This window comes from Polyodon spathula, chromosome 3, assembly GCF_017654505.1.
Source record: "Polyodon spathula isolate WHYD16114869_AA chromosome 3, ASM1765450v1, whole genome shotgun sequence".
Classification (NCBI taxonomy): Eukaryota; Metazoa; Chordata; class Actinopteri; order Acipenseriformes; family Polyodontidae; genus Polyodon; species Polyodon spathula.
This window is the reverse complement of record NC_054536.1, coordinates 42,264,253-42,290,281: the sequence shown is the minus strand read 5'-3', so window position 1 is coordinate 42,290,281 and position 26,029 is coordinate 42,264,253. Positions and strand designations below refer to the sequence as shown.

General features: G+C 35.5%; 1 protein-coding gene across 3 annotated transcripts in view; it reads right to left on the bottom strand.

The window, feature by feature from the left end:
- gmds (GDP-mannose 4,6-dehydratase) overlaps positions 1–26,029 on the bottom strand; it is a 449,938-nt gene that overhangs the window by 256,858 nt on the left and 167,051 nt on the right. For all 3 annotated transcript variants that reach the window (XM_041245279.1, XM_041245277.1, XM_041245280.1), the window contains 2 exons: positions 10,430–10,622; positions 9,646–9,750 (listed from right to left, as the gene is read on the bottom strand). In XM_041245279.1, coding sequence (XP_041101213.1) covers positions 9,646–9,750; positions 10,430–10,622 — 298 coding nt within the window. The remainder of the gene's footprint in view (positions 1–9,645; positions 9,751–10,429; positions 10,623–26,029) is intronic.

The following is a 26,029-nucleotide window of genomic DNA, read 5'->3' as shown; positions in this document are numbered from 1 at the left end:
ATGATTCACTTTGTATTACTTGACTGACACATTTGGTATGCATTTTGGGAGCTGCAGTTCAAACAGGAGCGCGTGTCTATGTGATTGCATTGTTTACAGGCTCCCCCAGAACTACAGATCTCAGTGGCCTGACGTCACTTACACACAGTTTTGCTGTCCCAATCAGCAAACAGCTCATGTAACAAGCACACTCCTTCAGGGGCGGGATTCCTTGTCGAGAGGATTTCAGAAAGTCCTGGACGCTTGGCAGTTAACTTTTTATTATTACTAACTCAGGAACTGTTTCATATTTTTTTAACCAAACCTTCCAAAGGCCCTACCTCAGCACAGGCCACGTATACACCTTACTCGGTACAGAAATTCACTACCGCGTAGCCTGTACATGAGAGCAAAGAAAAAAAAAAAACAACATGTTCGTTATAGGGGCGAAAAAAAGGGAACTTTTACAAAAAAAAAAAAATCTCAGAAACCACACAAGGTGACATCATGAAACTTTCCATGCTTTCACAGCACTGCAAGTCAATGGAACATGCGAATCTGTGGACAATTCCGACAAACCACGCCAAAGTTATTAAAGTGCAAAATTAGGGTTTTAATATTGAGTACCCAACTCAACCCTAACTACCATGCCACTAATATATATATATATATAATATATATATATATATATATATATATATATATATATATATATATATATATATATATGAGAGAGAGAGAGAGAGAGCGAGAGAGAGACCCTGCACACTGGGAAATGTACGGAGAGGCCATACTGGTAAAGGCCTTATTGTATGACAAAACTCCTTTATGAGTTTAAGGGTTCAATCGTATAACTGTTTAAATTGATGAATAGAAATGTGGAATGTGGCCAGGTGTTGATTGATCTATCAATTGTCAAACAGACAAAGGAGTGTTTGTTTAGAGAGTGTGTGTAGGAATGTGGGAGAAGGAGAAAAAGAAGAAAGAGAAAAGTGAGTTTACACTAAACTGTTTGTTTGAGGTGAAAAGGCTTAGTCTGTCCCTGTTTAGACAAGAACTATATTCTATTTAGGTAGGACTCGATGAGTTTGTTTATTTCTGTTCTGAATTGTTTTGCTGATGTGAACAAATAAACACAGACAACAGTGTTTTCATCTATCAATTGTGTTTGTCATTGCTGCTGCCCTGATACAGAGGTTTCAAATATGTGTTTACTGCAAACAAATAGTCCTTCTAAGTAGAAATATCAATATATATATATATATATATATATATATATACACACACACACACACACACACACACACACAACCTCATATATGCCCTTTGATTGTAACAAAATATCAAATAATATCACTCTGCTAGTTTTATTTGTAACAAAATGTTATTTACAGTATATTTTTACATTTTTAATAGCATGTTAATTGAAGAATGTGTAATGCAAAACTTCCCAGAAAATAATAGGAGCCGCTCGAAGATGTATACTGACGCTGTACAGTACAGAGAGGAGTACTGTCAGACAAACTGAAAAACTACCAAGACTACTGTACTAGCAGCGTCGTCAAACGTATTTTAAGATTTAAGCAGAAAAAAAAAATCTAAATGGATTTTATTAAATCAGTTTTAACTTAACTTAATGATATCTGAAAGAAGGTTTAAGCCACTAAAAAAGCATTTATGCACAAAAAATCAGCCCATCTTGGATTTACTGCATGGTGATTTACTGAGTTTCAACAGAATAAAAATAATTATGTTCAAATATAGCAATTCAAATAAAAATAACATGTACTGCATGACCAAAATATGATAATTAAATGTCAAACTGCCCCATCACTGGAGAAATACATACTGGACTTGTTCCAACCTATGTGTGTTCTGTTGGTTTAATTTTATAGAGAAGCTCATTTCCAGCATTGTTATAATGGAGGACTAGATTTTGTAGAACACTGTTATAATGGAGGACCACATTTTTATGTATGTGGAAGGATACGTGACAAAAAAAAAGAAAAAAGAAATAAAAATGATTATTAATTGTGCTGTAACATTGAAGTGTAAATGCAATAAGAACCTTAACATCAGGAATTACCAGGCATCATTGACCGTTTGGTTGTAATAGCGCCCTCGACTAACTCAAAGTTAACTTTTCAAATAAAAGTACATTTTAAATCACACTAAATGTGTACCCACTTCTGTGCCCCTACTTCACAGTACTTGATGCCTATTGGCATCACACATTTCACCTGTTCCTACAGCAGGAGTGGCACAGTGACAAGTTTCCAAACCAGCTTAGGTCACAAAGAACCTGCTGTTTAAGGTCACTGTATAAGGCATGTACTGTTTCCCTAACACCAGCGCACACTGCACACCCTTTGGGAGTTGATGACATCATGCAGTTTCCAGTGGGTGTTTGTGTTTGAAGGCTGGCACCGCCCTGTTGTCAAGACAATTATGTCATACTAATGAAAACCCCTACCCCAAAAGTATATGTGAAGCAATAACCAGGTATTTCCTTCCACCAAAAACCCAGGTGTTAATGAGTGGATTGCTAAAGAGCTTTGTGGAAAGCCTGCATTTATTTTTGTGAATATTGTGAGCAACCATCATAGCACAAAAAAAGTCTAGAGGAAGACCAGAGAGGTTACAGTTCATTTTTGTGTTCAATGTCTTTTGTCAAACCTTAACAGAACTGTGATTGGTCAGAAGCTATATCACAACACACAACTGCATTTCCACAAAAATCTTGCCAAAGAAGTCAAGATGTCTCAGGTTACAGTACATACAGTAAGGACTTTAACCTCTAGTCTGCTCACATCTCCCCATTACACTGTGGTAGTCATTCTTTCATCATAGCTTTCCAATATGTATCATAATATTTCATACTGTAGATGTAATGTAAAACATTTTCCAAACTAAACTCACTACCTGCTGTTTAATAAAATTCCAGTCAAGGCAACTATCTGTGCACTACAATATGTTTAGTCTTTCAGAATCAGAACAATCTAATTTCACAATGTATGAAACTTTGAGAGCTGGTGACCTAGAATATATTTGTCCAATTTGGCCAAGATTAGTGACTATGCTTATAATAAAAGCAGAGATGTCACAAACTGCTAAGCAATAATAACCTAACTTGGAAATAACAACTGTTTTTTTTTGTTGTTTTTTTTTTTTAAATTAACCTTCTGAAAGAATGATTCATCTTTGTGGCTGTTGGTGGTGTGCTTCTCCAACCCGACCACTTATGCGCTTACTGACATATTGGTTAGGGGCGGATTCTCCTTGCAGAAAAGCAACCAAGTTTACAATTCCTAAAATTGGACTCTCAAAAAGGGGGGAGCAAATGTTACACCAGCGCAACCTATAAAATGATTTTTACGTTACAATGACTTCCTTGTATAGCCACTTATGTATTAGTCTTTGTTCTGTAAAGCTGTGCCATTAAAACAGTTTAATAATTGCTGATTTACAATTCTCTACAAAAGTTTGAAGTGGGTTAAGTATATGAGAAATTTGCCATATGGATCAAGTTTTTAAACATTCTGTTAACTTTATATGTTTATACTGCAAAATGGTTCTGTTTTAATTATTTAAAATCAATTGAAGATCTCAACAACTCTGGCCTTAAAAAAAAAAAAAACTGCTCTTGTATCATCCTCATTGCACTGTAGTTGTATTCAGTTTAGTTCTGCTAATAAGGGGATTAATAAATCATTATAAATATAATTCAAATAGAGTTAAAGGATGGTTTTGGATTCCCTATCTTTTTTGTTCTAGTTTCCAGCACTAAAATGACCTCATACAACCCTCATACCTCCCAGTGACCCCTGAAACTCAGACAACATTTTTCTCAGTCCGTCCATCAGTGCCAAAGGTTAGTAGCAGCTGATTAAGGAATGCATATGCTGCATAATCTTGCCAGAGTTGATGTATGTGATTTCTGTAATGGTGTTTGTTAACAGAAATGTCTGTGTTTGTCCTCATCATTAAAGCTCACCACCGGGGTGAAGATCTTTTCCAAAAATAGAGGTATTATAACTAGTTCTACAGCCAATTTCTAAAATGATTTACTAAAAAGAAAAATCTTATCATCTTGAAATTATTTCTGTGAACCACCAAGAACTTAAAAATGCTCAATTAGAATACTAAGGTAAAACAATAAGAAACTGAGGGCCTTACTTTCAAAGTGTTTCTTGTCAGATTACTAGTAATTATTATTATTTTTTTTTTTACAAAGTTGTAAAGATCTGCATTTAACAACTGATATGGAACACAAAACACCAAACATCATAGTTAAGGCTAAATCGCGATTTAACAGGCTACGCAGAAATAGTGAAAATAGACCAATACTGCAATTTTTACAATATTTTTAAGAAATAAAAATAAATTATTTCATAATTACTTGTATTGCATCACATTAACGAAGCTGTACAGCTCTGCTATGTGCCTGTGTGTAATATTCGCCATGCACATAGTGCTGTGCAGTGATTACATCATGTGACTATATGCAATCTAGGCGGGAAATTTAAATACTAGACACAGTAAACGGAAATGGATGTCTCTAAAAAGGCTAAAAATGTGTCTGCAGCAGATCACGTAAAGCAGGATCCAGCAGGAGTTTTACATAGAGATAAAGGGAAGCTCTTTTGTATAGCCTGCAAATTTACTGTAGATCTCTGCCAAGAATCAGCTATTGACAGGCATTTAGATTCAAGTATTCACCGAAAGAAAAAGGTGGAAATACAGAGCAGTACTGCGACTGCTTTACTTGCAAAGAAACAAAAAAAGGAGACTTCAGTGGTCCAAAAGCCCACTGAAAACCATGAAGCACGAAACGCATCACATTTTGGCCTGACAGAGGTGATTGTTTGCACAAATATTCCACTTCAAAATGTGGACAACCAGAAGTTATGTAAATTCTGCAGACTGAGTGTAGCAAATTGTGGAGCGATTCCTTCATCAGCCCAGCTGAGACTTGCTTACCTAAAGTTGCTGAGTATCACAAGCAGGAGATTATGGAACTGGTAAAACAGTCTGGGTGCTTGTCAGCGGTCACTGACTAGTCGACTGAAGCCCAAGATCAGTGTGGGTTACACATTGTGTTTGTTTTGCAAGGCCTAAATGGTGAACATGCATCTGACGTACTAGAACTCAAAGCTGTCCCTGCAGATACACCTTACCTAAAGGCTGTTAATTACAACACTGTTTCACAATCTATTGTAAAGTGCATTTATCTCTACATTTGATGTTTTAAAAAATAATAATAACCACTACACATAATTGATTAAATAGTTCATTCCACGAAATACGATACTTTACCCGTGACACTGCTGTGAATTTTAAAGAAAATTTCTGCGATTTCCACAGGGCCTTAAAATGTATCTCGCAGGTCAAAAACACTAACACATTTCTGTATAGATTTCATCAATAGAAATAAAATAGTTTTTAAGTGGTTAAAAAATATTAATAAACAACAAAGAAATGATGGATTTTGTGTGGTGTATGGCCACAACCAATCAATCGTGCTGGCTGGAACAAAACCAGAAGTTACATAAAAAACAGTAAACACACACAGCGACTGCTGCTAGAAACATCAACGATGAAGTCAAAGGCCCAATTAATTTTTGGGAACAGGGGCCACAACCCTACAGTTTTGATCCGCCGTCGATCCCACTGATCAACAGAGGCAGTGACTAAATGGGGATCGACAAGAAATAGAGCTGTAGACCCCCCAAAAACCTGTAACAGATCAGCAACGCTGCATGGTGAGTGTAATTTCCAAAATTGTAATGTGTTTGATTACCAATAATATACGCTTCAGTATCTGTACTCTGTAATTAGTTTAGTGATTGTTTGTTATGGCCTATAAATACCAATTGTTTGTGATCACAGGCCACAGACTGTCACAGAATAGCAGACCACTGACAGTGACACTATAAAATCTTTTCAAAGATGATAAATTACAAATATTACAACAATGTACAGTAGACATAAGGATTGTTAAGATGGCATTATATAAAGTAGATATGACAACTTCAGCAATGAATATGGAAAAATAAATGTTTCTCAGTGGTACAAATTTTCTGATGCAGTAAAGTTTGGATAGTTGTTTGAAATCCAGAAATACAGGTTTATAGTCCAATATGGTAATGCCATAACAACTATTTACATGTCTTGTATCCTGATGATGCACACACAATAATTAAAGTTACTATATCATTTTAAAAGTGAGTGCCGATATTATGACCTAAGTTTCTGTCAAAAGTATTAGTTTAACTGAAATACTGTAACTTACCTACTTGTTAAGTAAGCAAGGAAATTAAGAAACAGACAACCCACAGACCACTAAACGATTTCCTCTGAGTGTTCATTCAATAGCAGTTGTTTTGTCCAGGCCTGTGTTGTTTTAAGTGACACAAATTTCTCAGCAGCACGAAAATTGCTGGATGAATCAGCTTTTCTGATAACCACAATCTTACAAATTTTATCATAACTTCTTTGTATTTCCTTTGATACTTGAGCTCTTTTCAATTCACTTTTCCACATTATCACTGCAGCTAGTTTTATCCATTTTCATTAATGTATACTACTGTACTCAATACGCACTCTCAACAGCCTCGATTATATATATAATATATATATATATATATATATATATATATATATATATATATATATATATATATATACACACACACACACACACACACACACACTGGTGTGTGTGTGTTTGTGGTGGTTTCCTATAAAACCTCAATGCTTTAATTATTAAAAAAAAAAATCAACCTGATGCTTGCTTCTAAATCCCATGCTATATTCAAGTGAGTCGCCCTCCAGATAATCACTGTTGAGAAAGTGTGCGCCACAGACGACATGTGATGAACGGATTTCACGGTGAAGTCCTCTCTTTTGACTTGTACAAACCGCACCCAGGAGCGAAATTCGGCACTCTCTTTCCCTTGAAAGACATGCACCCGATGCCCTGACAAGCTGGAGTTCGTGCAACCACCTCACACGCACGAAATCACCATATTATTATTTTTTTTTTGTTATGTTTTCATCTCACAAACCTGTAGGATAGACATACAGGCAGATAACTCTTTCCCTTTATTAAGTCAGTGGCCTTTAAAATGTTGTATTTATTTCTTTATTGTTTTTAAAATAATAATTCTACTATTCTTAATAACCACTGCTGCATCTATTTCAGTGATAAAAAAAACCCCCTGCAATATATACTTTATAGTACTACACAAATTGAATCATATATTTCAAGTTTTTTACCACACTAAACAAAATAACACCTTGCAATAAATAAAGCATTTTCTCACCATGTGATGGTTTGAGGTCTGCTAATGAGAATTAAGAGTTTGACTTGCCAAAGTAGGCTGCTTTGCGCACATTCTTTACTATAAATATGCCCATAGTTTTTCCATCATTCACGGTGTCAGTTCTGTCTTTGTACATGCTTATCAAAGCCACTGCGTTGTTGTGTTTTTGCTTTGCTGTGAAGAGTGACTCCTGGAGAAATAATTAATATGTTTTATTAAATTTTTTTGGTGGTGGTAAAATTAAGATTTTTGTTGCCTCATCCACAATAGTATCATCTTCTAAAGTGTTCATTTTTCTACTCTTTAAATTGTCCTTATTTTCTGTATATTTCCCACCTTAAAAGTAATCTCAGACTGAAAAAAAAAAACTTTAACTCATAGAAAAAGTAAAGGCTCCATTCAGAATTTGCGTGCTGTTGCTCTGCACACTAATTGTCTGTCTGTCTGTCTATCACTGAATTGGTTGACGTATCCCTCTCCTACAGTCCTATTGCAGTCATGATTTGACACATTTGTAACCCTTTGCCTACTGTGAAAATGTTACCTTTTAGAGGTCCGACTGACTTTACGGCTTGTATCAGGGCAACTATCCACAAAAGGCATACCATATACCTTATATTATCTAAACAGCTGAGAGTCTGCAGATTATTAAGAGTATAATGTTTTCACTCTATGATAAATATACACTGCGATTACCTAGTTTAAATTTAAAAGAATACATTTTAAAATGTACTCAAATTATTCTTAATTTAGAAATATCCTCTTAAGTGTAACTCAGTGATCTACTACCTAAAAACTGTAAAATTAGCAGTTGTAGCCATAACCCTCAGCAACTGGAATCGTAAAGAATTTTATAGATACTGTGTATGGTTTTGATTTATACCAAATAGTTTGACGGGTGCGCAGGCTCATCTATTTCACATTATTTACTAGAATCAGTGTGAAGAAGTTTGCCATCAGAGAGATCTGTCAACCCATCAACAGCTTCTGTAAAAAATGTTTTTTTTTTTTTTTCTTTCAGGTAAGTATTCTTAGTTACGCAGAGAGATTTAGTATGCTCTGTGCTCTTTGAAGCCATGGTATATGGTAATCGAATCTATAGCTACTGAAATGCTGCGCCGCATACACCTCTATTGGCTTAGGGCTTTAGTGAAATGCTATACAAGTCCCAATGTTTTCGGCTGTGCACATTTCTTTTGTCAAAAAGTGATGGGTCATGGCCTAGCTGCCCCCCCCACCCCCCACACACACCCCTGTGTCAGCTGCATTTCATTCTATACATGATAATACAGCGACAAAACCTCTCACAGCATGTCACGATAGAGCTTGCTTCATGACTTAATTACAAATAATTACATAGTATCTGAACATAATCCAGATTTAAGCCTTTAGGCCCATCCACAAAAATCAGACCAATTTATTTTAGTTTTTTGTTATTTACACTACTGCATGTTGGGAATGTAGACAAAGTCACTGATTTTTACAGTTTTTACTTCATGTCCCATCTTCCATCTATTGTAATGTTTGGATATATGGTGAATCACGTGGTATTAAAAGGAGCTAAAGGCATATTTCAGAACTGAAGATTTTCTTGTTTCAGATTCTGAGAAGCAGTTTGCAAGTAATAGCTTTAAAAAGTGCTACCAATCATCACCACAATACACGTTTTTATATCTATGGAAAGTAGTGCTGCCATATTTATAAAAAGTGTCAAACACCATTTATTATCTTTGACAGGTTTGTACATTTGGATTAGGGTCCAAAAAAGCATAGGGAATTTTCAGCATGTAAAACAAATGTGATATGTAAAGGCAATACAATCATTAGTTGGAGATGCAAAGTACTTGGTATTATTTTGGAGCCTTTTAATGTCAATGCTGAAATAGTGTAACCCTTTGCTGCCAGGTGTCCAATATATTTGACATTGAGTAAATAGGCATTAGAAAGATATGGGTTGACTTGGCCAAGTCAGCCTAGTTCACAATTAGGCAAATTACTGCTCTTATCGGAGCAGGGCAAATGGCTAATTAACAAGTTAAGAAATGCTAGACATAGCTAGATTTATCTACTGGTACTTAAAGTACACCCGTGAGAAACATGCCCTATATATATATATATATATATATATATATATATACACACACACACACAAAGTGCATGATAGGATTTCCAAAAAATCTGGTTAGATGATATAAACATAATATGTGCACCCCTTCATTCCCACAAGGACAGACCCGTCATGACGGCTCATTTGACTCTTCTATTATGATAATTGATGGTGGCTCCAGTGTTCTTGAAGGGTGTAAAGTGTTTGGTAATACGTGGTTTAGGGTTTCCTTACCTCGTCTTGGGCTCTCGTGGTTGAAAAGAATGCCATTGACTGCAAAAAGGTTATACGCCTCTCTAAAGTTCACAACGATCCAATAAGCATAAAGTTTGGCTGCCCCTGAGGGGGAGAGGAGAAAATAATAAATAACAACCACAGCAGAGTCAATGTCAGTCGTGTGCAAAATATAAATGCAATTAGCTCTGAACTGTCGAACGGTGTCTGCTGATAATATTTCACATGCAAGGAAATTGGCCTTGGATAATAGGCCACCAGCCAAAAAGGATAAAGGATTCTTATCTGTGCGGGCAGTGTCTGCAGGAAGTACAAATGCTTTTTGAGTTTGTTTTCTTATGACTAATAAAGTGCCCGACTACTTCAAAATATATTAGCACATGGAAAGGGGGTGTGCTTAAAATATGCCATACTGCTGACCTTTAATTAAAATGCGGTGGCATGTAAAAGTGCAAAGGCTTGCCTGTAAGCCCCCTTATTGAAGGAAACTCTATCACTCCAGCTTACACTTCAAACTTGATTACTAAGCGTGTCCCACATTTCATACCCAACCTTTGGGAGACACAGCTCTTTAGGAGACTTTTCATTTAGGCAACAAAGAATATGAAACCTTATCACTTTCTAGACTCTCTCCGAAAGCATCAGTCACTAGCTTGTATGATACCAAGAGCTCTATACTGATGTTTAAGAAATCAACATGCTTCTCTATTTTTTCTGTTGCTTTATATATAAGCGCTCATTTTACACACACTGCTCAGAAAGGAAGCTGGAGTGGAGGTCTTACCATACGGGGAACGGGGGTAGAAGGGTGTGGTCTCCTTCTGGGGGGTCTCTTGCACTTTGCCAAAGAGCTCACTTGTGGACGCTTGATAAAAACGCACGCTGTTGGTCAGACCGCAGGTCTTGATGGCATCCAGGAGACGTAGTGTACCAACTCCGTCCACATCTGCAGTGTATTCAGCCAAATCAAAGGAAATCTAGAAAAATAAATATAAAGAAACTGGGTTGTTTCTCCCCAGTTTGTAGCTAAGTGTATTTATTGAATTATAGTGTTTACAAAACAAAGGAAGTGAAATGAATGCATTTTCTGTGTAAACCTTTAATGAACTACAGTATTTGCATGTACAGTACTTGGAGCAGTTCAGTTAAAAAGGCATCAAGTGTAGTGGAGTTCAGGCCTGGAAAATGCATATTAGAAGTATGTATCATGCATGCATCTATAATTTTAAATATTGAATCATGAAATATACAACAATATAAAAATATACACATGACTTTGTTGTTATAACAAGAAAGACATTGACAACAACTTCTAAATGAAGGTATGGACCATTGCTTGGGTTAAAATGATTTGGAATAGTAAACACTCTTAAAGCAGAATAGATCATCATTCACAGATGAATAGGGTTGAGTGGGCAACTTTATTGCTGGGGTGGGGGGGGGGGGGGGGGGGGGTACTGTTAGTTGATCAGAACGAACGCCCACCAACCACTACGTATGTGAAAAACAACATGCACCATCCTGCCTATGAAAAACTAAGGTATTAGAACAAATTCCCTTTTTTATTTTGGTCTACTGAGTCTGGAATCTAATGCTTATAACTCAAATTGTACATCATAAAAACACTGTGAGGATGACCCTATTTAAGTAAACCCCTAGAACAGCATATCACATAAATCGTGATGTACTGTATGCCACAGACAGAGGCATATTTCAGCATCATTAAACATCAATAGGCTCCAGACATCTTATCTGTGCTCACACAAACTACCGTAATCTTGAGTGCAGTATAGCATTTTTAAAAAGTGGGGTGTTTGACAGTTAAGAAACTGTTGCAGTTTAAACAGAGGGTAGGGAACGTGGACATCCAACTGCTTACTTTGTATTCTAAGTTTAGTGTTTTGGACATTTTGTGTCTCGATATGCTGCCCTGTTTAATGGAGTATAAAAGATAAATGGTAAAGTAAATAAATGAATTACCTCTAAGACATGCTACTGACATTTTGTATAGAAACTAATCTCAATGGTTATGGTTGGAGTGAAGTAATGTGGGGTTTGGTTTTCAAGTGGTAATTCTCCAGTCCCACGTTCTTCATTATTAGTTAGTCCCCCACGCCTTCCAAAAAGCTGTAAGCATGAGGTCTTTTGTTAAACAACAACATTACTTAAAAAAAAAAAATACTGAACTGTTGAAAGAACCAAGTCTATCAGCTGTCCTCTGTTAAACTACTGTTTTCTTTTTTTCGTTTATTTTTAGTTTTGCTGTAATCATATTACATTACTTCTGAGCATGCCAAGCACAGTCTTTCCAGCCAATCAAGTCACAAAGTGTTCAACTTGCTTCGTCCGCAGACCCTGAAATTAACTTGGCCTGCTATCCTGCACCTTTTGGAGTTACCACCCAAGACTGTTTTGGTCTATAACACTATCAAATTGCATTTGATTCATTAAAATAAACTTAAAAAACAGGTGAAAAAATGTAAATAAAAAAATCTAAATAAAAAAAGTCTAACCATTTCAATGCGTAATAACTTTATCAACCCTAGGTTAACAAATTAGAAGATTAGCAAACTGGACTGCTGTTTGAAGGGAGGGGTCTTTCCTGTAGTACCTAAATCAGTCTTTAGATTTGAGCAAGGTTATCTTTCCTTATCCATTATACTGGCCTGCAGTGCTGAAAGGGTGAAACTGGAACAGGGTATTTTTTTGCACAGAAACAAAGCATATCAGCCTTCATAATGTACAGGGAATGCTTCCCTGAAAGAATGGTTAGAGACCTTGGATAAAGTTAATGAAATGGTTCGGTGAATAAAATGAGCCGAGGTTGTAAAGTAGAAGAAGTACAGACCTTGAAATATAGTGAAAGTTATAAATTCATGTGGCCACAATATGGTTAATTTTCATTGGACACCAGTAATCAAAGGTGAATAGACTATCGCAAATGTTTGTAGCAATGAAAGAGCCAGAATTTTACAAAAAAAACATGGTGGTGAAACAGTTAATTTTTAAAAGGGCAAACTTGACAGAGAATCACAGACTACAGCTGTGTACCAAACATGAAGACACTATCTCAAAGTTTTTCTCTATTAGCAAAAAAAAAAAAACCCAAAAATGTAATCTATTTTTACAACAGTATACTTAAATACTCTCCCCCCCACCTCTCTTACTCTTTGCAGCCGAAGACTTCATTAATGGAATGTACAGATAGAGCTGATAAGAGAGCAAGGAAGAGGGGTAGGAGAGATAAAAGTGCTCATGAGAATCGGCACAACCATAAAAAACTGTCAGAAAAATGTAACCTCCCCATTCTTTTTTTTCTCTTATCTCGCTGTCCATTTATTATTAATTTGATGGGGTAGGTGAGATGTCAGAGTGCTGTCGTGAATTTCTCCAGTTTCCATGTGCCAAAGGAGAAAGCAGGAGCAAGAAGAGCAGTCAAAAGAAGTCTCTGAAGCCCCTTCCAGAAGATCAAATGTTTCTTTCCTTAAACATTATGGCACCATAATGGTTTTGCAGAGTCAGAAAGGCCTTTCAGCTTGAAATGTTGTAACTTGAAAGATTAGTGACACTGTATTACTTGGAAAGTTTGCTTACACAGAGAGATCCAGCTGTGCCAAAAGCTTTAAACTTGTTTAAAAAGAAAAAAAAAAAATAGGCATCACGGAGCCACTAGAGAATATTAGTATGGAGATTTAAAAAGATAACCAATTCATTTTTTCACCCTTTATATGTGCTCTGGTAAAAGAAGACTGAGAATAAAATGTGGGAGGGAGACTATATAATAATAATAATAATAATAATAATAAATAATAATAATAATAAATGCTTAAAGCACCACAAAAGCCCAACACAACCATATGCTTGTCCCAAATAAAGCACGATGGCGATAAATCCATCAATGAATGAAAAAGAAAATGAGTAAGATACTACAATTGTGGCATTTCCACACCACTGCAAACAGCACTAAATTAAATTGCCATTGATACTGACAGTGTTGCAAAAGTCTTAACTTCCAACTAGACCTAGAATGGATTCCTTTAGCTACCTGACACCCCAAAACACATATCACAGTGAATTCTATTACGACCCTATGCTGTAATGTTCTCAAGTTATGTCTTTGATTCTCCAAAGACTTCAATACTGTGGGTATTTTAGCAAGGCCAGCAATGGACAGCCACCATTCTCTTCCAGTATAAAGTTAAACACAATCCATTACTTACTTTTATTTCATTCTCACATTAGCACAGATTGCACACAGAGAGTCGAGATGACTATTCCTGCCTAAATTGCATAATAACAAATACAAATAAGTGTCCATCATAATAAAACAAGAAAGTTATTGAGTATACACAAGAGTACTGTACTATTGACAGTTATTAGACTACAGTAAGCTTAAATTGAATAAAGGCAGTAATTTACCCAGCTCTATTAGGTAAGGAACAACTTCATCTTTCACGCACTATATCAGATAATGTGTCATTCCTGCCCGAACACACACCAGAGATAAATGCATGGAACTTAATTCCCAAGCTGAATAGCATATAGTACAGTCAGTGAAACTAGAAAGCTATCAGTTCAAGTGCCTGGGATTTTTTTTTTTTAGAAAAGTAGAAAGAACAAAAGCCACATTGGGGATGGAAAACAGCGGAGAAGCTGGATCCAGAAAGGTTTGACAACTTAAATCAAACAAATTGTTCTAATGCTTACATTCTTTGTAATTATGTAACTATTGTTATTTCACCAGCACTGCTGAAGTTTTAAAAGGCTGGATCCAAAGCCTGGGGCCCTTAGGTCAAGTTCTGGCAGATATTGTTCTTTACTTGGCTGTCTGGGAGCTTTGCCAAGTCTTGTCAGTATTGGGGGTCCACAGCCAAGTAAACACACAAAAAAGAAAAAAAAAGTTACGTGTATACATGTATTTTTATTACAAAGTGTTCTGTGATCCCCACTTGGGACTCAGAGGAGACACCATGAGCTACAAACTATTTTCTTTTGGTGGGGTGGTGGCTCCAGCTAGCCTTACCCTAAATGTAAAATACTATAGTATTCTACAATACTGTTTAAATGTAGGATTGTTGGCAATATGTTTGTATAATTAAGGCTTCTGATTTTAGGTTTTAACCAATAAAACTCGATAAAACACTCCCCTTTCAAAATAAATGAAATCAGTGGATAGCCAATAAACATGGAAAACACCCGAAAAACTCTGTAAATTGTTAATTAATTCACGTTGACTGTACCCTTTTCCAATTGAATAATCAAATCTACTTCAAAAATAATAATAATAATAATAATAAATATATTTCCAGTGCTGTTGGGCAATGTTCTGCCTTCCTGACTTGTATCTGTCACTGATTCGTTCTGAATACTTTAAACCCGCCCCAACTACTGAGTGACAGCACATTCCACATTAAATCTCCAATAGACATTCCAATGTCTATTGAAGATTTAAAACAAGATTACAATCAGGAATGGAGGCTTGTTAGTGAGATTTAAAGCTGTATTACTGTTAAGATACAGGGATTTAAAACAGAATTGTGGCAAAATGTAAAAAGATGCCTACACTCAAAAACCCCAGAAGAATGTGCCCGTGACCACGGGGATTTTGTTGTGAAAGGCAGCAAAGAAAAGAAGGTACAACTTAAGTGTGCAAGTATTGTCAAGTTACTACTAAACACATTTTGCAAGAAAAAAAAAGAAACGCTCAAGCATTTTGGAAAGTAACCAAAAACACAAATTTCATAGAGTATATTAAAAACGAAAGCCCCGAAAAAAACGATTTACATAAAACTTGAAAAGAGCTCAAAATAAAAAACGAAAAAACAGAAGAACTACATATAATATTGTTTTCATTTTTCTTTGTTTCATACATGAGTAAAGCATGACAAATCATCTATACCAGTTAAAAACAAATAATGAATCCCCCAAAATAAAACCAAATATTAATTGCATTTAGCCAAAATATTTAGTAAAATATGTTACCTTTATTCATCTATTTTACACTAGGTCCCAAAAGAAAATAGATTGACCCTTTCCAGACGTACAGTAAGTCCCTGTCCTTACCTGTCAACGACTCTCCAAGATGCATCTACAGAGGAACTAATCATGTACCTGGTGCGAGTCAGTTTGCTTTAAAACAAAAGTGTGGACATTTTATTATACAAACAGTTAGTCAATTAAATCCCTGTACGTCCCTTTAAAAAAATAGTTGTCTTTTCTTACCTTTTTAAAGTCTGTCAAAGTTATAATAAAAGATTTCAAACAATTATTGAAGTTGTTTGAGGAAACAAGGCAGTGTATTTCTCAGAAGATATGCACCTCTCCATTAAATAGCACCTGCACTCACTTTGCATACAAGTCAGGTAATAACGTTTCCCCTTCTTAACCAAACCCGATCTATACGTTTTCCCTCAAAAGACATTCAACAGGTAAGTTTTACATTTTCTTTTTTCATGTAGTGTAAACAGTTATTTCATGTTAAAAACACCAGTTTGTTTAACAGCATCCATATAATAAGGATGGTATTTTATCCATCACACTCAGTAACACCATTCGTAAACTTATTTTTTCAGACCACTTGAACAAATCAATACATTTGTTTAACTGATCCATTAAATGTCAATGAGCCACCTACAATATTTCGTTCAATTTTAATTGCTTGAAATGTTTGTTACTGTTATTTCATCCAGCATCTCAGCTGTTTTCCAGACAGCACATTTATTACAGATTGAGATTAATTTGGGTTGGTTTGTCTAGTCTAGACCCCAACACATTTTCCCAGATGGTGGGAAGCTCAAAAAATAAAGAAACAACAAAGTATCAGAAAGCATGTGCGACACTTCCGACACAAGAAACAATAACAAACAAATAATAAAATAAAAGTACAAAAAAATCCCTGTATTTCTGATTAATAATGTAATCTAAATACATTTTATGACAAATAAGAAGAGTATTTGTTTTTTCAACCAAGGCGCAAAATGCTAAGACACAAACACACTTAGACAATATCAATATGAAGTCATCCCCAAAGGACATCTTTGTGATGGATGATCTGCAGCATTCACTAGTTATAAACCATTTACTGTCTTAACCTTTCAAGTATGTAAGGTTGAAGTGATTTAAAATGTTGATGAATTAACTGAGAGCACTGAGCCTCGACTAACAGGCAGTTTCCACCCAGATCTTTTTAACCAATGTGGTGTTCTTTCTACAGTGACCCACAGTCTAGATCAATAGATCAGGTTCATTCAGTCTGTCAGGCTGTGGTCAGTCACTTTTCTCACTTCACTGTTCACACCTTTGCAGGCCAATGTGTTATGAGTGGCTTCACTAACAAGGTACTGTACCTATCAGAGGAAGCAACATGCTCATGCAGTACAAGCATAAAACAAATCCTTATTGTGTGTTTATTTTATAATATATTGTATCGGATATATATATATATATATAGATATATATATATATATATATATATATATATATATATAATATTTAGACAATATTTTTTATTTTTCAGTTGAAACACCACCAAATTGAAAAACTCTAAAAACGGGTTCCATTAGATAAACATCTCTGCCAAGGCACTAAATATGTAAGAATAACCCTCAACAGGGCGTGCTGTAAGATACATCTTACCACATACCATGGAGTAGGTTATTGCTTTTATAAAATGGCTCTGTGTATTTTATAAAAAGAAAAACAAAACACTACAGCTAGTGCAAAAGAGTTACATTTGTTGGAAAAAAACAATTACTGCTCAGGACATTTTGTTTTTATTTTTTTAGATAGTGAAGGTTATTTTTTTAGTACAATTTGAATGTATTATTTTCCTCAAAAAATGCTTATTTACATGTTTTATACACTTTTTGTGAGTAAAACCGACATTTGAAAACCCTGTTTCCCCTTGTACAATGAATGCACTCTGAACCTTTGTTATTTATTTTTTTTGTTCCACCAAACGTGCTGCCTGCATGCGTCTCTTCTCAAACACTACTTTAACTTCTGCAGTCTCCCAGACGGTCAGTCGTGCAGAATGTCACTCATATCAAGTCAACCTGAACAAAACTGCTCATTATAATACACACTTACTTTTTATACCATATTATGAAAAAATGAACCTAGGTTTCGAACTTTCAAGATCTTGATTTTAAAGAAAATAAATGCTTTTGGATTTCATCACAATTGGTTCAGTAGTTATGTAGATATATGTAAACACAAGTGTGTGCTAATGCTAGATTTGGGCTAAAGAAGATATTTAGACAAATCCACAGTACTTTCCCTTGCCAGTATTGTATTGTGTAAATGATAAGAATTTCCTAAACAAATAATGCAAAGATGTATATTAGTATATCTGAATTAAAATACAAAAAAAAAAAAAAAAAACTCAGATAGGGTTAAAATAATCACTTGAAGCAAGGTAGTGTTTATCAGCCAAATGATTTTGCGGTCAAACTAATTTTAGTTGTGCTATGAGTATTAACGCCTACATACAAAAACACTTTACTGTTATGGTTACAATGATTTTATTAATGTATTCTTGGTGTTCTTAATCTAACCTCTAGTGGTGAATTAGAACATATAATAACAAGCAGGCGATTCAATGAAAATCACAATGCAAATCACTTCACATTAGGGTTTGGCCAACAGTTCATGGTTAAGCAATTTGCAGACTGTCAATGAAATAATTAATACATGGCTTGCACTGCTCTTCTTATTTAAAAACACTTCTGTCAAGCCGACACTGAATGTTTTATTAAATAGAATAGTTTTGAATGACTATCTGCATAACGGAGCACCCTTTCTGTGTACAACTTTATTAACTAAAAAACAAATATCACATTCATTTCCTTGTAATGCCAGACACTTTTGTTAAAACTGATCATGTTTTACCAGAAATATCCTTTACATTTACATCACAACCATTATAAAGTTCAAAGAGGTCAGTAGCAACCCATTGGTTGTTAATATAGTCTTGAGCCAGGCGCTGTGATTCATCCTGTTTGGTTTTGACGTCTTTTACTCCTACCTAACCAACTGCCATAAAAAAAATTAAGGAAATGAAGGGCCTCACTGTCAACATGACCGTACCAAATGTTTGTAATGGAGTATATTTCTTATAATTACAATTGCATATAAATGTAATCATATAAGTTTACTGGCTGAATTAACTACAGTATTCCCTTCAGTCTATAAGTTTATTACAGACAAAAAGCAAATTGTATTACTGACACCAATGTTTTTTTTTTGTTTGTTTGTTTGTTTGTTTTCCCCTGCTAAGTACCTGGATTAAAGTTTTAGCAAACTCACCTGACATCTTATACCCATCTGAAATAAATCTCAGATGGATTTTAAGAGCATTGTTTTAAATAGAGAAAATCGCCCTGGATTGATTCAACCACATATTCTTTGTTGTTACATGACTACAAATAAAAATAAGTGGCTGGTGCAATTCAGGGGGGTTCCCTACTTTCATTACTGCTTAATGACAATACAAAGGTGTGACAGAAACAGAATGATTCTTGCTGGTAAATCTCCCTCCCGGCCTATGAGGGCGCTAAATAACGGGAACAGAGCACACTGGACTGGTTGGTCTGATAATTAATTCCCAGGGTAGTCGATCATCTAGAAACAGGGCGAAGCTACAGTGCACTAACGTAATCTGTTCCTTCGTTTTGGTTAAGAAATAACCCGGAAGGACCTGTGTTTACTTATTGTGAAATATAGCGCAAGTGTTTGGTTTGTTTTGTCATGTCTAAAAATACTGTTTGTTATTGTTTAGATGGCTAACGCAAACCGGAGCTGTCGCCAAAGGCCAGCACCAACCCGGACAACATCATTGCACTTTGTTTCATTAAGGACTGTATTTTCACTAGGAGCACTCACTGTGGACTTGTGTTTGTGTTACATGTTACTTGTGGGTGAATAAGAATGGGACTGTTTATTATTTGGGAACCAACTATGAATTTAAACAGAGCAATACATGCTACTGTATTGCCTGTTAAATAGTTTATTATTTACTGTTGCTACGCCATCGGGCAATTGGATTACAAACCATTAAACAACATTGCACCTGGATTATAATTGTCTGTCTGTTTATTGATCACCTGCACATTTAACCACTTTGCCACAGGAGGTTTCTGTTGTATCATACAATTTGTGATTCAGTGTTTTATATTACAGACATAGCAACAGATTCCATTTAAAAAAATGTACTGTATTATGTTTGCAATCACAACTGCCATATCTTATCATTTTTTCTTTTTCAATTTTACATGCATCCATAAAGCAGGTAGTCAACAAGTCACAATATCACATGATTTACACAATCTTGCAAGCAAAACTGCAGCCTGTTCACAGTAGCAGAGAGAGCATGTATTTAACCTTAATATTACATGCATCTTAATTTTAGAAAGACATGAACCACCATTCAAAATGCTTGTAAACATCCTAAAAACACTAATGGAGGGATACAAAAAATATTTAAAATAGCATTTGCAGCTATTGTCCTCAATGTGTTTTTTTTTTTTTTTTTGTATTGTTATTTATGTATTTATTTATGTAAATGTACCGGTATGTTCATTCATATTTCTTAATGTGGTTTATATCGGTAATAAAAATACTAGTTATAACACAAACACACACATTCCAGTAAATCAGTATTTACAAAAAGCTGATATACTACTTCAAACTAAACAACAGATATGCAGTATAGGAATCTTTGTATTGAACTGGCAAAGATTTCCAAATTACAGGTGCACTGTAACCAAGGAGTTCTATACATGAGCCACAATAAGAAAGGCTAGGGATTAACTAGTCATCCTTGTGCCACCTGTTTGCAACATTAAGGATTTCTGGAAATGTATGAGCTTGCAATTACAAAAAAGACAGCACTATAAATTTGCACACAAAGACAGCTGGAAGCAACTGTTAATTCTGAAGATTCTCTCTCTACAGCACAAAAAGGGTTTTAATGTTTTGCCCATGTTTTACACAAGGAGATGGTGAGGTGGAATGGTGGCGACTTACAAAACGCTTTTGTCCCCATATGTACCTACACATTCATTAAGGTCAGCTGATGTTAGTCTTCTGTGCTCCCAGATTGTGGAATAAACTATCGTCTGAGATGCTGAGTAATTTAGAATTTTTAAATCAAGATTAAAAACTCACTTTAGACTAGCCTTTTGTATCAGTTTTCAAATGTGTTATTTCCTCCTTTCTATTTCTCTGCTAATACTGATGTTCTTTATTGTTGTTTTGATTAATTTTACTAGAACTTGTTCATGTTTTTTTTTTTTTTTTATTATTATTTTTTTAATTCATTTTATTGTAATTTGTTTTTATTGACTTGTAAAGTGCTTTGACATACTGCAGTATGAAAGGCTCAATATAAATAACTAGGCTTTCATCTCAGCAGATCTGGGTTCTTTTAGGTTTAGGTCCCAATTGTAATTAGTTTGGGGTGGTTTTCAACACTTGGTACAATTGTCAGTCTGTCCAAGACTACATAACAAAGATGGTCATGAGCATCTTTCAAGAGTGAAACGGACATACACACATCCATCTATACAAATTCTGTTGGGCAGAATATTTAATTTTTTGACAGGATCATCCCTAGAAATAGGGCAGTGTGGCAGTGTACTCCGCCCCTGTGTGTATTTTGTGTTATGTGTTGCATGTGGTGTGTTAATGTTGGTGTTTAGATGTTAGTGCACAGGATATAAATGGGACGGGGATTGCACTTCACTTGCATTTCAAGTATTTAATAATATGTGAGCACAGGGTTGCACAAATTAGCTCACGTGCTGGGATTCAAGTGAATAATTAATTAGTAATTGAATCCCGGCACAACAGATGCACTTTTTACTCACTTGGGGTTGTGTGTTCAGGACAAAGATATGGAAGAGAACTTTAATGGTAATAATAATAATAATAATAATAATAATAATAATAATAATAATAATAATAATAATAATTACTGCTATGAGTGTGGAAGCACCAGCACCGTACTTGTTTTGTGTTTAGTGTTCGTGCCCTGTTTGTTAGTCTCTTTGTTTTGTTTGTCTTTTATTTTGGACTCAAGTGCCGTGTTCTGTTTTGTTCAACCTTTTATTTTCTGTTTGTTTAATAAACGTACTGAGTGGCGAAAGCATCTCAGTTTCACTCCCTGTGCCTAAATACAACTATATATTTTAAATCACTTGTGCTACATAGACCCATTTATATCCCGTGCACCAATGACTATACACCAACATTAACACACAACACAAAATACACACAGGGGCGGAGCACACTGACACAGGCAGAAATCCAGGGTGATTGCCCAGTGTTGCAAAATGCTCTGCAAAAAATACAGATGTGGTATTTGTGAGTCAAGTAGACATTTTGGCCAGAGCCTAGGGAAGTGGAGGAATGGGTTAATTAAAATGACAACATTTCAACCCATGTTGGATATGTTGTGTTTCATAGCAGTGTTATTACAGGTTCTACTTTCCAGTAGCGGCAGAAGACCAGACAGCTTAAAAATCATGGTGATTGCATTAGATTAGAGGGGCTGAGCAAACAAGATATTTACATTGCACATGATATCCTCTACAGAACATTCGTGCCGTAGTGCAATCCATCAAGCAACAGCATTTTGTTTTCTAGCAACCAGTTATTTCACAAAGTAATGTTTATGGTGTCTCCATCACTCATGGTTTCAATTTGGTATCCCAGCCAAACCCATATGTTAATTGCTCTCCTGAGTACACCCTTAATGGAAAGCGGTGCTCATGATGTATTAACCCACATATTCTCCTTTTGCGTGTAAACAATACATTTTTTACATATAAAAACGAACAACATTTCTAACCATAACAAGTTGTGTTCTGCTAGAATTATTACAAGCACCTGTTACAAATCAGCTTAATGATCAGCAAACGCTGATGGAAAACGTTTGTTAATTGTTACGTTTCTACTAGACTACAATAATGTTGTTACGCAATACATAAAAAAAAAAGATACACGGTTGTCATAGCATCAGGAACCATATGACCAATATTTAATTTTTCAAAAACTCAGTCTTGTAATAAATATATCTAAAAGTTGGCGAGCTAGCAATGAGCTACGGAAATACTTTCCATTACTTTCGTACTGCCCCTCTTTTCTGATTGTTAAGCCCTGACCGCTCTTGCCCTATCACGCTTCTTTCACATGTGTCTCCAGGTTACACCATTGTTTCTTTACTTCCTTGACTACAATTGAAATAAAAAGTATATGCTTGTAATAACCTACACCGCTCAAAATCCACACTTATGTTTTACAGTACATAATTCATGCCCAAATCCATGGCAAAAACCCATGCGTCTTCCCAGCCTTCCCAGTAAAAATGGCCACTAAGGGTGTACACTTGTCCTCTGAAAAGAGTGATTTTGTTTGATATTTTCAATTGATTTTCCACAGAATAACAGTTAGCTGTTGAAGATATGTACATACCAAATCTAACAATCTCTGTCCTGCATAAAACATGGACCTGCAAAATGTCAAGTGGGTATCTAAATTTACAATATCACTCATACATACATATTTTATATAAAGCTCTGAATGTTTATAAAGTCATTTCTGTTCTTAACTTTTGCCAATGATCTGCTGCAATGTATCAATAAGCATATCTCTATAGCAGACCAGTTAATACATTTTATATTTTAGAATCTTATCTTTATTTATTTAACCACCTTTACAAATATAAGAGCTTTTTCTCATTAAAATCACCGAATACATTTAGAAACAACTGAGACACTTAGTACACAACAAAGCCAGCTTTTCATTTTTTATTTTCGGTAGGCCCACTAATGCACCCATGTAGACAAAGTCAAATGAAGTCTAACCAATTCCGAAGGTCAGTATTCAGGGCGAGCCCTTATCAGCTGCAGATCTGGATAACAAAGCAGAGCCCAGAACTGCTGTGGCCTCTCTTCCCATCACCTCTGAAACCCCCAGCTGAGCCCAGCGCAGAGCTTCCTCCCAGCTGTTCCTGCTACATTTGGCTTTAATCAGGTGCAGGGCAGGAACTCAGCATCCTGTTGCATTGCTCTGATTAGGAGGAGTCAAATTCGACAAATTGGCAGATTCAGAAGCAGTAACAGGGGAACAAGGCCTGCAGCTCAGCTTGCTCCTGTTTCACTAACACTAGATCATTCGCAAACTTGTCTTTGTTACCAAACCTTTTATTTATCTGGTATTTGTAAGCCAAAAATGCACTAATTACTGTTTTTACATCAAAATGTGATACATATTTTTTTGTTCTTATATAGCCTGTACATTTTCACATTTCTGTGGCACAGTACAGTATTTCAATTAATGACAGTTGTCTCTGCTGAACGTTCCCATTGGTTTCAAGAGAAATGATAAACAGAAAAACTTAAAAAGTGAAATAATTAAATTAAAATATGCCCAGGCAGGAAGTATAAACCAGATACATTTGCAAACTGTGCAGTTGGGTAGGAATATTGTTGTTATTGCTGCTTCCTCAATTGAATCTTTATTACAAGTTTGTTCAAAGCCACAGATTGAGAGGCTGGTGTGACAACCTAACTACCAGTTATATTAGGCCTGTTTACACTCTGCTTTCCTCTACAGTGTACTCTGCTGTGCAACACTTTACATTGCAGTACTCCAGTGTAACCCTGGTGTTGTAAATGCAAACATACATCTATTCAAAGAGGACAATGCTATTCAGCACACTTGACATTGTTCTTTTTATTATATTCTTTCTAATTTAAAACACAAAGGACCAAGGCAATCCTTTAACAGAGTCACTGTTTGATAAATCACCGCAAAAAAAAGTTTTTATTTAAAGTCCTACTATTTCCAGTTTATACCAAACTCAGTTCTTAAGGTTGTTTCAAGCAGCAAAAACTAAAACACATTTACGTTTTTAGACTTTTTTTTATTTTTATTTTTATTTTTTTTTTACAACAAACCGAAAATATTTCCTTCCTGAAATGTTGCACATAAGAAACAGAGACCCTGACCTTTCCATGGTATTTTTTTTTAGTGATTTTTTTTTTTAGATTTTTCATTTCGGGATTGTACCTAAAGGTCAAAGGTCAAAAACTTTGTTAAGGTGTAACTTCCTTAAATTGTCTTCCAAACCTTTTGACCTCTATAATCTTTTACCCCTTGACCTGATCAGTCTAAAAAAACTTTAATTTGTGGTAGGGTTTTTTTGTTGCTTGAAACAACCCTAAGAATGGAGTTTGATGTAAATCAGAGATGGTAGCATGTTACCTGCTGGGTGATTTGTCATGGAGTGACCCAATAATTAAGGAAGGCTTTTTTATTCCTAGGATATATATTTCTTCATCAAAATAACCTGCTATACGGTATGTTATAGGCAAATGATTAACAGTATAACAGTAATATTAGGATTAACACTAAGGGATGGGTAGATGTTCTCAAGTGTTGCAGCTGTCGCAACAGTCGCAAACGAGTCGGAAGTCCAGGGTGAAATGTATTAAACATATGCAATGCAATGCTTTGCGGCAGTTTTTCTTTGCGGTTTAGCCTTAGATGAATATGTAATTATGGGCATTCCTGTATAAATGATCAAAAAGTGGGTGGATATAGTGCAAATGAGTGTTCTCAAATATTATAATGTGATGTACTAAAGCTGCTGGTAATTGTGACGCTAACAATTAGATCAATTTGTTAAGAACTTTTGAAACCATGTTTTAGACAGTCGCAATTGATGCTGGCATTTCCTAATTGTATCGTGCGTTGCCAGTTGTGCTCAATGCATTTTTGAGGTGAACACCCAAATACATATTTTTCCCTAAAAGCACAGTGTACTTACAAGCCTTGAAAACACGTCCAACTAACCCATCCAGCTTATTCTGAGCATCTGTATAGGAATAAGAAACACCCATTCTATTAATGTGCAGGTGGTTTGTAATTGTGCCCAACTTAGCACTGCACCACTGACTAACTTAAATAAAAACTGGTACGCAGGTATGCATGCATAACAATAGAAAAAAAAATGGGGACTTCCATATTGTTTTTAAGACGCAAATGCATACTGTCAGTACATTTTTAACAGCAAAGCATTTTTCATACAGGTAGCGAGGTTGCATATTATCTACCTGTGACCCATACCTGTCTAACTGCCCGATTTTCTATTGTCTCAAGGTCTCTGGGATCTGTCAGTGATCTCTTGGTACCTGAGGTTATTATCGCTGAACATAATTAAATACCAGCCCCCGTATTTCACTTAAGGCCGGAGAGTTCCAATTCACTATAAAGTCCATCCCTGCTAGTGCTATCATTGGCTGCTTCAAGGTTTTATAAAAAATGGACAGTGATAGGTGGAATCACTCCAGTTAATACAACTAATCATTACTTTTAATGG